The following is a 16,669-nucleotide window of genomic DNA, read 5'->3' as shown; positions in this document are numbered from 1 at the left end:
ACACACACACACAGAGACACACACACACACACACTCCAACCGTCAGTCTCCATACACATACTTAACCTTGGTCAACAATCTGTAGACTAGAGAGAGCATTGTTGGCACCAACTAGTAGGGCCGGGACGATACCAGTATCGCAATATTTTTTACATGACAAAAATGAAAACACCAAGCAGACCAAACTCTTTGGTCCTTTAAAAACCTGCTGTATGTAAAACGTGTGCTATAGCTTGGGAAATAAATACATGTGACTCTAGATGACAACATAATAATGTTTGTTTTCAACATTAGGGCTGTTTTCCTAAAGAAGTGAAATCCGCTTCATGTTTTGTTTCCTTGCCACGATACTAACGAGTATCCCGATACTGGTATCGTCCCGGCCCTAGCAACTAGTGTTGGCAACATGGCCCCATTCACATACAGAGCACAGCGACCAGTGCCCTGTGAAGCGTCAAGGTCAGGAGGATCACATTGGTCACTCTGTTGACACCTAATGGAGGAGGAATGGGGTCAGAGGGCTCAGTGTGTTTTCATGGAGAAGCCAGTCCTGCTCCTCAATGACTCCTTTGTCTTCCAGTGCACCTCCAGCTCTGGTCTGGTGCACCTCTAGCTCTGGTCTGCTCATAGAGAAATTAGATCCATTGTTTAGTGTAATATATAAAATATTTCCTGAAATAAATATTATAGATTTTGTTCAGCAAGTAGTGTTATTCTATTGTGCTTGTTTTGTTAGCTGGTGTTGTTTTGGCACCTTAATGTCTCAATGTTGTGTGGAGCTGTCAGTAAATCTGCTGGACTGAGATTGAGTGGGAGGATTGATTTCCTGGCTGATTCCAGATCAGTGCACTGCGAGGTCACAGACGTCATCCTCATTTACAGCGACTGGTTCTTTCTCAGCACAACACAGCTAGACTACATGTCACCAGGACATAGTCTAGTCAGACAGGCCTGCGCTACCAACCCCAGCATTTTGATAGTACTTCAGACTGATGCAATGTAGCCTTGAGCACACTGAGAAGAGCCTCACTTCACATTCTGTGTACGAGCAGCCCATGGTCATGGACTTTCTTGAGCTGAGAAAGAAGTGCCACAGCAATAACATGAGATAAATGGAGCAAAAAGCCCCCGGGGACTCAGATGCCTCTCGATGATGTCATCAGTTGTGAGACAGCACTAATGATGTCAGGTTCATCCACTAGGCCATAACCCGAACGTAGGGATGCCCTGATAAACCAGTGCTCTCTCTCGCTCGCTTTCTCTCCTGACTCTCCCTCAGGCAGTGTGTGATGGTGCTGTTAAGTGCGGCAGCCTGGTGGGTCTGAATGGGAAGGTGTTAGATTATGGGATGTATGTTGGGAATGGGGACTGTTTGTAGCCAAGACAATGATAAAGCGTTTAATCTCCACAGGAACAGTGAAGCACGCGGGCATGATAATACCATTACTGCGAGGAGCGTTCTCCAGAACCCCTCCGCTGCTCCTCACCTGATTTATATGTCCCTTCATCAGCATCGACTTCTCAGATTGGAAAATCATTCATTTATTAAAGAGGTCGGCCATTTTGTGCATCGGCTGCTAAAGATGCTGGGAATATACTGCTGTCACCAACCCGTCTTTCCTTTTTAAAATTATATTATTGGGTAATGTGACAAGGATGGATCTGGTGGGTGACGGCAGCGTGATTGCAGACGCTAAACAGGGATAAAAGGCAATGGAAAGATCCTCTCCGCTATTTGTCTTCCTTTGATCAATTCACAACTATTCTGTCTCTAATGTGACGCCTGAGTCCTTGACTAGGTGCTTTCTACATGTTTTCACACATATTATTGTGTGCTTGTCCTGCGTCATAAGGGCTCTATCTATGGCTCTGACGAACATGATACAGGTCTTTCAAACATAATGAAAGAAAGATATTCAATGGGCACGATGCGGCTGAGATGAGTAACTTGAGGGGTTTGACTTATCTTCCTTCACTATCTCTAAAGTTCACTTGCAAATGAAACCTAACTCCGGAACACCGTGACACTCCAAATGCACTATTTTATCAAGGGGGAACAAAAGTTCTGCAACATCGATAATTAATGTGTCTTCCAACTTTCAGAATTGGAATGCGGAGATTGAAGTGCAAACAGTGCACCCATCTAATTGGTGCCTGGGGAGGTTCCATTTGCTGGAAAGCATGGCGAGAGATGGAGATCAAAGAGCTTTTTGTTAATAGAGATGTCGCACTCTCATTGTTCCCCACCTTAAATACAGAGATGGATACAAAGGCGTCATGAGAGCATAATCTCAGCAGTCCTCAGCTCAAGCACCCTTCAGGGCCATAAAGAAAGGTTGCTCTCCACATGTTTTAAAACATTTTATTTACTTAATTGTCCCTGTCTATGGGGTTCAGTCTCAATACCTCTCCTTGTAAGGCCATGGTACAGAAATAATCATATCAAAGAACACGCAGTCTCCTTCATGAATTGCTCCTTTCGTCATGTTAGAACATTGGTTATTAAACCGACTTAACAGTCCAAGGAGGGCCATAACAGTAAACTTTATTATATTTCTCATCGCTCTGCAGTGTGCATAATTACTGTTGTCCTTCAGAATCAGCCTGGCTCTGATGCGCTGATAGACGGGCTTTATTTTGGGCGCTCGCTTTCTGCATTGGCAGCAGAACGAGGACGCGCCAAGCCAGAGAAGCACCGCAGTGCCTAATCAGAGCAGTGTGATGAGGGGAATCAGCACCACACACACACACACACCCTCTCTCTCCCTCTCTCGCTCTCACTCTCAACGAGCCCAAATCTAATCACAGGGAGTCAGACCAGCCGCTTAGCTCGGTCCCCCCGCCCATTAGCTTACATCACCACCCAAGGGGCCCTGACACCAGCAGGAACACACATCTCCACCCCTCTGCTGCACTGTACTGTACCTCCTAGGTTGAACTCAGGGGGTCTTAAGTGATAGGAGGGTCCAGGGCTAGCCCCCCCTCCCCCCCGGTGGTAATAAAGAGCCACTGGAGAATGCTGAGCGATCAGCAGCCTGATGAGCACTGACAGCGCTGCTTATTCACCTCATCCTCTTCTCCTTCGTCTCATCTCTCCCTCTCTCTGTCTATCGGTGCAGCGCGTTTCATCTTTCCCAGCAGGAGTGTGGTGAATATCGTCTTCATCTGGCTGCTCGCTCCTCTCCTCTCCCCTCCGGGCGGTCGGCAGTTCTGTTGAAATAATGATAGGCTATGCTGGTACTATAGTCTACAAAGCGTAGTGGGAGGGAGCACTATCTCTGTTCCTATTGTTTAGCTGTCAGAGGAGAGGACACTGCACGACAGCAGCGTTGAGTTTGCCATATTTCTATATTGTGCATACAAGCGAGGCTTTGAGTACCACTGACTTTGACGTTGAAGATGCGTTTAGGGTGAATACTGTAGTTCCGTTTTTGACAGTTTTGCTATTGTTTAAACTTTAATCTAGCTCTATGAATGCTAAATCTTTTTTTGTTCTACCACCCACTGCAACACTGAAATATTGAAGCTGTTGACATACTGCATGTTATGATACCATTGTATGTCATACTGGTGAGCATGTTATTCTTATGTATGTACTGTGGGAGTTAGACTGTTTCTTTGTGAAATCCAACTCTCATCATTTTAACCTTCTCAAAAGCTGTCACTCCTGCATGCAATGCACCTCTCCTCACCTTTTTGACTTGTGCCAAACAACTGCACGCTCAAGGTTTGAGAAAGTGCACTACTGCAGTTGATAAAGAGCTTCACTGCCCTTCCCAATCTGACTCATCCGCAATCCCGCCACAATCCTTTCTCCATGGTGCTAGATAACCAAACACTTTCTCGCCCACCTTTAAAACATCCCTGAGGGGAATGTTCCGATTCACTCTATGCACGGGATGGCTACTGCTGTGTGCTGTTGGGTCTGGAGGCAGCCGGTTTGGAGTACTGAAATAAATATGCAAAAATAGAAACAAACACATCACACACACACAATGATGCCTCAACAAAAAAACATAAACACAGACTCCTGTTCCCCCGCCTGGGTCTGCAGCAGCAGACTTCGGGTATCCAATTATGATGCCCTTGAGTGAATGACAGTGCTTGAGTTTCTGTCAATAGAGGTTCAGGTAGTGTTTCTCAATAACACTTTGAATTATTGATGATGGGGCGATTGAGAGGAAGAGGTAGATGCCATTCAGTTTTAGTTATGAGGTGGAGGCAAAGGGAGGAGGGTTGAAGAGGGCGCTTGAACGACATCTGCAAATTCCTGCCAGTATGTCTGAGGTGACCCGGGGTTACACTCATCCGAAGATGTCACACTAGAAACAGAAGAAGAAACTTGAGATGGATAGATACGATGGATAGAGAGAGGGATAGACAGAGAGAGGGATTTGCCAGTGAATTACAGGGCTTGTCTGAAGATGAAAATATATAATGAAGGTGAGGCAGACAAATGAATAGGATAACATTAGTGTGTGTCTGATCCCTCTCTCACTGATAGCCTTTGGGGCTTTTTTCATCTCAAGTAGACACAAAGACGATGGATGACGCTCTCAGCGGTTCTCCCGATCGATTGGAGGACCGTCTCAGTGTCTGTGTCTCGCATAGATCCCTCTTTGAAGTCTGGCCAGCTCGCCCACTGTGGCAGGGATGCCTTACAGGTTTAGGCCCAGACTGGAGGCAGAGGCACTTTTCTCAGAGATTGATACCAGTAAAGAGAAAGCAATGGGTGCCAGTTATTTTTTGTTTAAGTTGTCAACATCTCTCGGTCCTTGAACACTGGTGCGATATTTCAAACCGCTGTTTAGATGCTCCTTTTCAGTCTTATTTTTAGAGAGCCCTCAGCCCAGGGTTACTGAACCTGATTTTGCACCGACTTTGAACAGTATCACTACTTCTTACAGTACAGCATTAGTTGACTCTCACTGTCAACTTGATTCAGCCCAACATCATTCCTAGAGAGAGGAGCTGGTGGGGATGAGTTGGGGGCTTGATGGGCTGCCCGTGGCTGACAAACAGGCTTTAATCTGTGGGGACCCTTCCATGTGGAAGGGGTAGAGCACTCTTACGTAGGATGACAATAGATGGCCCATCTCACAGGACGACCCGTCACTTTGTCTGAACCCTATGGGCGAGGAGGGCATCACAGCATCCCTTTGGGGCAAGTTGAGTGGCAGTGATGGCAGGGAGGGTCCTGACCTCCGCTGACAGACACATCTCACCCTGGATGACATGGTGCCCCCCATCTCCCCTCCCCTCCCCCAAACTATTTTCTCCTGCCCATGCAACTGTTCAGATAAAGACTATAAGGAGAGATTCCACGACACTGCCACCATCAGTTTGAAATGCAAATCCCAGAACTAAGGGACTATGGGCGGCAAAAGGAAAGCAGCCAGCCGTTGCTCCCTCTTGACCCGGCATAGTAATAGAGTTTTCAGAATGGTGTCACTGAGGCCCCCCTTTGAGCCGCTCTCATGTTGCTACTGCAGGGCCTCTGAAATTCCCTATCAACTTCAACTGACATGTTATTCAACAGCAAGTTTAAGTTTCTGGCCCTCATCTAGATCAAGTGTTGACTTCATTCACAGAACTTGGCCTGTCAAAGCCTGCCAATATTGCAAATCTGACTCTGACATTGAACATTGTTGCACTCCTGCCCCAACTGAAAGTAGAATTTAGAAGTAACTGATAAAGAATTGTTTAAAACTACTGTGAAAGTAGTTACACCAGCAGAGGCTATAAACGGCCTGAAGCCTGCTGGCCTTGCTGGATGTGGTTGAACTTGTAGAAGTGCTTTCAAAGACTCCAGGCTTAAACTAAGGTAATTTATGAGCAACAGTAGGATGAACTCCTAGCACCACCAGCATGTAGTAGTCGTCTGAAAATCACCCATAGAAATCTCCTCCGTATCCTGCGGGTGCTGTTCCCCAATTATTGCCCAATGCTCCTTGATCCCAATTCCAATTTGCCTCAGTGGCATCTGTGTGGTTAGCCATTGGAAATCTAATTAGCGAAGTTCCTCTGTATGAGGGGGTCATGTAGAGAGTTGAAAAGGCCCCCGGGCAGAAGAGGGGCTTGTTGAGAAGTAGCATCTAACACAAAGTCTACTGAAGGCTAGGAGTTGAGAATTCAGAGTGATAAGAAGAGCATCATACTTCCTGAAAACCTTACGTGAATCATCAGCTGCATACAGTGCTGCCACACTGTGAGGACTCTGTGGGGGAGTGGATGACTCGAGGTAAGAGGAGAGTTATGTGTGACTAGAAAACGGTCTCTGTGCTGCAGCTAATCGTCAGCCTTGTGAGGGGGCATCATGGGACAGTGTTCAGATATCGACAGTCAAATGAACTCTCAGAGAGTAGGGTAAGGACGATGTTGCCCAGGCTTAACAATGGGATCTTTTGTAGCTCCAGGTCACTCACAAGATGCATGTCTCGGGTTAGTTTTCTTCCAATTAAGTTGTTTTTTGCACAGCAGAAAATGTATAAGGTGTTGGTCAAACTTGTTTGTCAGAAAAGAAAACTGAGTGCCAATTCCTGAGGTAACCTCAGTCTTGAATAAACAATGTGCTTCCTCAGCTATGATTTGTGAAGTTATAATTTCATTAATCAGTCAATTGAGTAAATATAATATGAGAAATTATAACTGCATCTGTCTTCTATCCAACTTGTAGATTTTCACACAGGACTGTTATTGATCAATGAATGTGCTGTACGGTGTACTCCATGCACTTGGATGACTTTCTGGCTCTTTATCAAGCAGAACAATGGTCATTTCACAGTAATAATCACTGGATCACTGACCAAAGAAAAGTCACAATAGCTAGGGGAGAAATGGTTAGAGAGCTAAACAGGCATCACAGTGCTCCCCTTCCCAAATGAGGTAGACACACATCCACAAAGGCCTACACACTCCGACCACACACACATTATGTGGCAGATCATCTGGCCCCCTGTCCCTGCTCATCGCCATGGTGATGTGATAGTCCCCAGTCCCCAGCAGAGCCCCGGGTGGGTAATGGTCCGTGGAGAGCAGGGGGTAATGTGCCTAATCGTGTCTGAAATGACAGAGGAGGCCAGGGATATGCACCCTCATTATGTAGGCCCATGTATACTGGGGGTGGGCTCATTCAATTCCTATTTCTCTGGGGCCCTGTGGCGTCCCAAGGCACAGAGGTGAGAGGTGGTCGCTAGCTATTCCCCTGTTATCCAAAACAATGAAGGGATTAGCCTCCACCCCAGTGAAACGGCAGCGGTGTTCAGTTTGTGAGGTCACAGCATATCAGAGGGATAGGTCTGCATTAGTTTGTACGACAGGTGTTGGCAGAAAATAAATGTCCCCGGAGCAGACAGGTGCATAAAGCGGTTGATTTGAGGATACAATTGGCATTTAAGATTTAATTGCATATTTTTATGGAACAGTGGTCCATAGCCAAACTGAAGCTGGGTCATAAAAATTGACTTGTGAAGGTTTATGTATGAATTAAAATGGATCCTTTTTAAAGATGACACCCACTCCTCATAAAGGCTCCCATTTTCTCATCATTATGTGTCCTTTTCACACAATGCTGTGAAAAGCCCTCAAACCGCCAGACTGAGGACATCTCATCAAACCACAGAACCAGCACTGTGGACTAATCCAAATGAATGTCAGATAATCAATGTGCAGCCCCAGCGGCCCTCAATTCCTTACCCTACAAAGAGATCCAACTGCCAGTATCTCCCAGATGGCTTGACAAGTCCAGTTCATTAAAAACAAAATGATCCCACACCTCCCATCCAAAATAGAACACAGAGAGAGAGTGTGGGTCGGGATAAGCAGTGGCTTATTTCCCATCGACAGCTGTCAGCTCATCAGCCTGCCTCTCCATTCGCTCTGTAAAAGGCGATTGATTAGAGAAGAAAATGAAGAGCCACATATTCCTAATGGGTGCTGCATCGTTTATGGGAAGGGTGCGGTGTGTTTGTGACATAGCAAGTTTTGGCGGGCGGCATTCAATGTGGCGGTAGCAGCTGGACCCTGGTATCAGGTTTTCGATCATGCCCCTGTCGCTATGGAAATATCCCATTGAGAAGAAGCTGAAGAATTTACGGGTTGAGGCGATAAACAACATGAACACATTAGATGCACTACATGCAGGGCAATTTGAAGGCAGGCCCTAAATATATTTGTAAAACCACATCTTAAAAGACTGTTAAATTAAGCCATTGCATTGGCTTTATGGGGATTGAGCATAGTGAGCTTCTGACCGCCTGTCCCTTTTTGCAACTTCCAAAGAAGTTCACTTGGTCACTGTGGACTGTCTATAAATGTATTTTAAAGAGGCAGAAGTCAGCCCCTACTCTAGCAGTGATGCTTACCATCACATCTGTCACTCACTCAGCATGAAAGACTGGACGAGCATCCACATACAGTACCCTGGAAGTCTACATGATAGGGTTCTTTCTACCATGTCTGTCATCAAGCCCTGGATAAAGGCTCCTTGCCAAATCCCCACCACCAGCACACGTCTCGAAGGGAACCCCAGGACAACAGTGTATGCCGCAGATCAAAGGGACTTATGCTGGTTTACATTACATTACTGTAGCTAGGACTGAATTGGATTACGTTGGGCACTTCGTCGTAGCATTTTCCACTTCCACAAGCTCCACATCCATCCCCAGCTGTGAGGCTCGTCAACATGTGGAGAACTTCACAAACAGAAACAGCAACTGTTCAGGGTGCTGCTGATAAACACGCCAAGAAGCTCATCCACTCAGTGCCTTTGTGTGGAAATCTGTGGAAGGTCCAGAGGCCTCAGAGGGTCTGTAGGGTCAGTTCATCTGGTGGTCGGTCTTGCATAAGCTCCTGCAGGCACTGTGCTTGTCTTGTTGTGAGTCATCTTTGCATTTTCCTGGCTTTATAGCCATTGGATAAATACTCTGCACTTGTCGATATTTGATCTCTGCCCCGTCTCCATAACCTTTGATTTGAATTTCACACTCTACATGTTTATGATCGTCGGCCTAGTCTATGCATATTCATGAGAGCAGAGAGCCAGTTATGCAAATAATTTCATAGTTTTATTAAGTTTATTTAGCATATTTTTAACTGCAACTTTACCAAGTGTTTACCAAGTGTTTTTTCAAGATCCCTCAAGCATTTACATAAGTAGCATAAATGTGAGCCTACTCTTTAACTTGAAGGCATTGCTCAACCATCAGAGCATGTACAAAGATCTTGGATCTTCAATGATAGATTCAGGTTAGATCGGGTGACAGTGGTGTTTGGGGTACCCGCTGTTTGGCCTGCTCAGGCAGGAAGCCACCGCATCATATCCTGTTTGCTCAAGCTGTCTGCCTCATCTGAGAAGCCGAAAAGCCTGTGAGTTAATCCATCGGGAGTAATGTCCTCATATATCGCCCAGGCAGGACATGCAGGAGGCAGTAATTCATTAAGTAAACAGGAGCAGACACCGCCTCCCCTCGATTTATGACACCGTGATCATCGCTTGATCTCATCGCTAAATGCAACCGTCTCCTCTGAATCAAAATGAGGAGCCCGTTATCAATATTGATGGCGGTTCATATCTGTGTTGACTTTGTTTTCGGCTCCCCATTTTAAAAGCGGTGTGGCAGGATCTCATTGGTACAGTACATCAATCTGGGCTGTGCTGAGTTGAAACCCTTAGAGGACACGCTGCCCTTATTAAGTTGGTGCCAAAACACCGGTCACGGCATTCTGGAGATTTAGTTTAACAAATCCCTGCGCCATCCGCATCCATCTGTCCCGGTCTCTCATCTCAGAAATCAAGCAGATGGGGAAATTAGCATTTTAAGACAATTCAGGTCTGACGCATAGCTTACCTGAGTGATTAATAATGCAGAGAGCAAACTTTGCTCGAACTTGAATCATCTGACCTTACAGGAGTCGCTCGTTTTTCCCATCTAGTCAAACAACTTATAGTTTGTTTTGTATATTAGGTGAAAGTGGGTACCTGTTGCCTCCCCTTGGGCATGGTGTCGTGGTGCAGACAGAGGGAGTCGCGTTCCCCTGTGTGGGCGGTGGTTAATTGTGTGAAGTCACCTGTGAAAGACTGAAGGCTGGGAGTAAATGAGCCAGGTGTCCCAGTCAGGGCCCTTGTGGCCTCACCTCTCTCTCCATTCCTGTCGCTCTCTCTCTCTCTCTCTCTCTCTTTCTCTCTTTCTCTCTTTCTCTCTCTCTCCCTCTCTCTCTCTGTGTTCACAGAATGCCATCACAGTTCAGCTAACACTCAATCACAATGCCGCACCGGCAGTAAGCATCGCATGCTAATGAGAGCTTAGCATCCAAAGTCAGAAAGTTCCAACAGCTACTGTAGAACTTGATAGCAGAATTATAGGGAGCGTTATGAAGCCGATGCTGCTGTTGTTGTCATTCACATTAGCGTATGACTGTTTTAACAGATAGGTAGAGGTACAGCTAACTTTTGTTGTAGCCATGTTAACCTGTGTCTCACTCTCTCGCCTCTTCTAGGTGGTGATGTGCCCGCTGTTGGCCATGCTGTTCTGGTGAGGTGTGGTGAACCCCTGCCAACATGAGGCTGGTGCCCGGGTCGCCTCGGCCCCTCCCCCTTCTGGCGGTGGGCCTGGCTCTAGCCCTCACAGCTCTCTTACCTCACCTGGCCATGGGAGCCACACCCTTCCCCCAGGACCTGGAGCCAATCAGCATTGTGGGAAGAGAACGTGAGTGCAAGCCCGTCATGATGCAATGTTGGTTCTTATTTCAGGGGGGGCTTGAAGTTCTGATATACCGTTAAAGGGCAGCATCTTGTCAGTTGTATGTACACATATTTTGTCAGTCCTCTTACAGATCTATGTCAATAATAGGATGACTTTTTCTAATACATAATTACCACTATCGAAATAAAATAGCTATACACTTGACTTCAGCTATATGACATAATACAGCATCTGATTGGGCCACACGTATAGCCCATCAGTAGCACCTAATCAATAGGAGGTGTGGTGAGGAGGTCCTGGCGGTTAGTCGCCAGCCCCATTAATTTATTTAAGAGGTGACTGAGACCGAGGCCTGGCGCTTTAATTGATCTATCTGGAGGAGTGTAACATGGCCATTAGCATAAATAGCCATGCTAATAGTTCTATATGTGGAGCCCATCTCAGGTGTAATGAGGGCCATTTGTCAGCAGGTCTGTAGGTGACAGGGCGTCAGAACCCCTCACAACTCCCCAGGATGTCCATTATGTATGGTAATACATCCAGTGCCCAGCTCCATCGCCGGAATCATCTCCCTCGCCGAGGCTAATTGGAGGTTAGAGGTTTCCGTGGCAACGCGGCGCCCAAAACTTTAAAGGAAGTGAAAGTGCTGAGGAGTAATAAAAGGGCCGAGCGGTCGCTAGGGGGAACTTATCCCTCTCCCTTTCTGCCCCACAGCGAATCACTGCTCTGCTTGACTCAGCCCAATCGCCCCTGAGTTAAAATCTTTAAACAGTCGAGTCGGACTTGCTTGGTTGGGGGAAAAGATGTTTCCTCCGAGGAGATTGTGATTTCAGATAGTGCCTTATTTTAGAGGTCTGCTAATTCAGCTAGACCTGTCAAGTTGGACGGGAGGGCCAAAGCCAGGGGTATCGAACTCATTTTTTCCAGGGGCCGCATTCGGTCATCATCGAGGTCCGGAGGGCCGCACTGAAAATGTGTTATATTTCCTTTCCGTCAAAATTTGCAAAAACTATCCATAGTTTTTTTTTTTTTTGGGGATGCTCCATGACTGTCTAGTGATTATTACCGAGCTGGACAGACAATAAACTGTATGGATGTAGGTCTATTGATTGCAGTGATTATTAGAGAGCTAGACAGTCAAGAAACTGTATGAATATAGGTCCATTATCATTTGTATACAGTTTGGATTTGTTTTTAGTAATTTCAAAGTATATTGACTTTGTTTCACCCCCAACCCCCCTTCCCCCCAATTCAAACCAACCACGGGCCGGATTGGACCCCCTCCGACCCACGGGCCATATGTTTGATACCCCTGGCCTGAGCAGTTAATGCAGCACTATGGGAGAGACGATGGTCTAGAGGCCAGCCTCGACGGATTGATTTTGTTGCAGTGTTTTTGTTTTGTCTAGCTCTTGTGATAAACTTAGGGTCTAGAGATGCTTCCCGCTCCCCCATCTTAAGTTATACAATTAAGTGTATTATCTCTAGCAGCACAGCATGGAGTCATGGGATAGCCTACAATAACAACCAGCTGACAGTTAGAACAAATTGCAATCTGGGCATCTGCAGCAAATGTGGGGCAAAGGAAAAAACTTTTTTTTAAGAAACTGAGAAAGCATACTGCAATCAGAGGGTTATATCAAGTCAACCATCTATTTTCTCTTTCTCTCTCTCATGTACTCACGCTCTCAAACAATCTCTATTTTTGTGCTTGAATACACCCTATTTTCAGATTCACACACTTGATTTCTTTAGTGCCTGGTTTGTCGTTATGGAGATAGTTTTTCCCGGAACTCAGCTTGCTACTCTTTCCCCCTCCCAATGCAGACTCCTACCTGTACCCCAGCTTCCAGGGCCTCATGTCAGACAACGATACAGTACGACTGGGCCTGGACTTCCAGAGGATGCTCCGGATCAACCACATGCTCTACATTGCAGCCAGGTCAGTCAACATGCCTCTCATTATTATGCACTGGACTGCCTTGCATTAACCCGGTATTGACAACTCTTCCTTGAATCCCTTTGTAGTATTTCTGTCATTGTATCAATCAACCTTATTGCATAGCTCCCCTTACTTTCATATTGTCATACTATAGGTTCATTATGTAAAAGGTTCCTCAGGCTCAGCAAGAAGCCATTCTACATAAATAAGCCTGCGTTAAAGAGCTGTGTGACTGACCCTAATCAATCTAATTTAGGCTAAGAACAGGCAGCTTGGGTGTTAAGTTTGGTGTGGTGGGGTTGGGTTTCAGGCAGAGACGAGAAATCTTCAAATATTTTCTGACCTTTGACCTCTTACAGGGATAATGTGTTTGCTGTCAGTCTCAGCGCCTCCTCTGAGCAGATCGTCCCACAACAGGTAAGCCTTATGTTGTCTCACAAACACATCGTTTACATGAGTCAGGAACTCATGGGTCATAGACTATTATAAACTGGGTGGTTCGAGCCCTGAATGCTGATTGGCTGACAGCCAATTGGCTTCATCAATAAGTGCATTGATGTCATCGTCCCCACAGTAACTGTACGTACCCTAACCAGAAGCCATGGATTACAGGCAACATCCGCACTGAGCTAAAGGGTAGAGCTGCCGCTTTCAAGGAGCGGGACTCTTACCTGGAAGCTCATAAGAAATCCTGCTAAGCCCTCCGACGAACCATCAAACAGGCAAAGTGTCAATACCAGGACTAAGATCGAATCATACTACACCGGCTCTGACGCTCGTCGGATGTGGCAGGGCTTGCAAACTATTACAGACTATAAAGGGAAGCACAGCTGCGAGCTGCCCAGTGACACAAGCCTACCAGACGAGCTAAATTACTTCTATACTCGCTTCGAGGCAAGTAACACTGAAACATGCATGAGAGCATCAGCTGTTCCGGACGGCTGTGTGATCACGCTCTCCGTAGCCGATGTGAGTAAGACCTTTAAACAGGTCAACATTCACAAGGCCGCAGGGCCAGACGGATTACCAGGACGTGTACACCGAGCATGCACTGACCAACTGGCAAGTGTCTTCACTGACATTTTCAACCTCTCCCTGTCTGAGTCTGTAATACCAACATGTTTCAAGCAGACCACCATAGTCCTTGTGCCCAAGAACACTAAGGTAACCTGCCTAAATGACTACCGACCCGTAGGACTCACATCTGTAGCCATGAAGTGCTTTGAAAGGCTGGTCATGGCTCACATCAACACCATTATCCCAGAAACTCTAGATCCACTCCCAAACAGATCCACAGATGATGCAATCTCTATTGCGCTCCACACTGCCCTTTCACACCTGGACAAAAGGAACACCTATGTGAGAATGCTATTCATTGACTACAGCTCAGTGTTCAACACCATAGTGCCCTCAAAGCTCATCACTAAGCTAAGGACCCTGGGACTAATCACCTCCCTCTGCAACTGGATCATGGACTTCCTGACGGGCCGCCCCCAGGTGGTAAGGGTAGGTAACAACACATCCGCCACGCTGATCCTCAACACGGGGGCCCCTCAGGGGTGCGTGCTCAGTCCCCACCTGTACTCCCTGTTCACTCATGACTGCATGGCCAGGCACGACTCCAACACCATCATTACATTTGCCAATGACACAACAGTGGTAGGCCTGATCACCGACAACGACGAGACAGCCTATAGGGAGGAGGTCAGAGACCTGGCCATGTGGTGCCAGGACAACAACCTCTCCCTCAACGTGATCAACACAAAGGAGATGATTGTGGACTACAAGAAAAATAAGAGGACCGAGCACGCCCCCATTCTCATCGACGAGGGCTGTAGTGGAGCTGGTTGAGAGCGTCAAGTTCCTTGGTGTCCACATCACCAACAAACTAACATGGTCCAAGCACACCAAGACAGTCGTGAAGAGGGCACGACAAAACCTATTCCCCCTAAGGAGACTGAAAAGATTTGGCATGGGTCCTCAGATCCTCAAAAGGTTCTACTGCTGCACCATCGAGAGCATCCTGACTGGTTGCATCACTGCCTGGTATGGCAACTGCTCGGCCTCCGACCGCAAGGCACTACAGAGGGTAGTGCATACGGCCCAGTACATCACTGGGACCAAGCTTCCTGCCATCCAGGACCTCTATACCAGGCGGTGTCAGAGGAAGGCCCTAAAAATTGTCAGACTCCAGCCACCCTAGTCATAGACTGTTCTCTCTGCTACCGCATGGAAAGCGGTATCGGAGCGCCAAGTATAGGTCCAAGAGGCTTCTAAACAGCTTCTACCCCCAAGCCATAAGACTCATCTAATCAAATGGCTACACAGACTATTTGCATTGTCCCCCCCCACACACACACATACACTGCTGCTACTCTCTGTTTATTATCTATGCATAGTAACTTTAATAACTCTACCTACATGTATATATTACCTCAATTACCTTGACTAACCGGTGCCCCCGCACATTGACTCGGTACCGGTAACCCCTGTATAAAGCCTCGCTATTGTTATTTTTACTGCTGCTCCTTAATTATTTTTTACCTTTATTTCGTATTATTTTATATTGTATTTTTTTGTGTGCTTTTTTTTTGTGGGGGGGGGCGGTATTATTTCTTAAAACTGCATTGTTGGTTACGGGCATGTAAGTAAGCATTTCACTGTAAGGTCTACACCTGTTGTATTCGGCGCATGTGACAAATACAATTTGATTTGATATCAGACCGTATACCATGGGTATGACAAAACATTAATTTTTACTGCTCTAATTACGTTGGTAACCAGTTTATAATAGCAATAAGGCACCTCGGGGGTTTGGGATATATGGCCAATATACAACGGGTAAGGGCTGTGTCCAGGCACTCCGCGTTGTGTCGTGCGTAAGAACAGCCCTTAGCCGTGGCATATTGGTTAAGTGTATCATTGCAGCTGGCTGGACCTAAGAGCATTACTGTTGTTGTTTTCTTCTTACTCAGCCGGTCTCTTCACTCATGCAGATACGAAGCCATTTCACTTCAAACAGATATCCAATAGAAGTTATGTTGTGCACTCCTGGTTTTGAAGTGCTGTGCTCTCTCTCTCTCATCTGAATCCCATTTGTCAAACTCGATTGCACTTAAATAAAAAGCACTTTAAGGCCTGTGTTTGTGTTTGCTTGTCCCTATCGTATTTAGATTAATTTACAGCATGAGTCATTCCCATATGGGACCCACTCAACATCAATGTAATCTAACGTTATTGACTTGGATTTGATTGCAGTGGAAATACATGAGAAGAATGATGTGTAGTGCAGAGAATTGTCGGAAGAGAAAGTCTGTATTTTCAAAAAAACTTGAAGTTAGGAGAACTAAGAATATCTGCATTGCATAGTACATAGTGCATTGATCAGCCATAATACCAACCTGGCTTTCTCACTTTCCCATGCTTCTTATCTGTCTCAGTGAGATCATTAGTGTGCGCCTGAGTCATAATCAAAAACCTAGGGTCTGCTTCATCATGGATCTATTCCTTTTCTCTGGCCCAGTTTCAGTTCTAATCCCCAGTCTCCTCACCAGGCCCATCATGATCCCCCACTCAGAGATACTGTATATCAAAGTCCTGGATTTCACTCCACTTTAAGGCTCAGAAGGGTAACGGTTGAGTCTTGAGCCAAAAGAGGGATTTCGCCTTAGTCTCTGGAGAAATCTTATTTCCCAGCATGCCCCATGGTGTTGAGTTTGGTGCTCCTGCAGGGTGGACAGCGGAGTCAGTAAATCACCCTCCCAGTCAGTCGGTAGTGGAACAGTGGATCTGCACTGGTGGGCAGTGCATTAAACCTTCAACCAGGCAACCTTGTTAACAAATTGATGGATCTCTTCCTATTCACTACACTAGCGGAGGCCCACTGGGGGGCCAATGCTAGGAGATAAGGACATTGAGGATGACCAGGAGGACCATAGATAGCTAGTATCAGGCCAATCCACTTCCCATAGGAATGCATTGCAGATTCCTTTCTGATTCCTTGATCTTCTTGTTGGTCTAATTA

General features: G+C 46.3%; 1 protein-coding gene across 5 annotated transcripts in view; it reads left to right on the top strand.

Annotated features, from left to right (window-relative positions):
- LOC121543135 (semaphorin-6D) overlaps window positions 1–16,669 on the top strand; it is a 136,913-nt gene that overhangs the window by 78,808 nt on the left and 41,436 nt on the right. For all 5 annotated transcript variants that reach the window (XM_045215881.1, XM_045215880.1, XM_045215877.1 and 2 more), the window contains exons 4-6: window positions 10,498–10,706; window positions 12,531–12,645; window positions 13,005–13,062. In XM_045215881.1, coding sequence (XP_045071816.1) covers window positions 10,559–10,706; window positions 12,531–12,645; window positions 13,005–13,062 — 321 coding nt within the window. In that variant the 5' untranslated portion in view covers window positions 10,498–10,558. The remainder of the gene's footprint in view (window positions 1–10,497; window positions 10,707–12,530; window positions 12,646–13,004; window positions 13,063–16,669) is intronic.

This window comes from Coregonus clupeaformis, unplaced genomic scaffold, assembly GCF_020615455.1.
Source record: "Coregonus clupeaformis isolate EN_2021a unplaced genomic scaffold, ASM2061545v1 scaf0543, whole genome shotgun sequence".
Lineage (NCBI taxonomy): Eukaryota > Metazoa > Chordata > Actinopteri > Salmoniformes > Salmonidae > Coregonus > Coregonus clupeaformis.
The sequence above is the reverse complement of the archived record's forward strand: the minus strand, read 5'-3'. Positions and strand labels throughout refer to the sequence as shown.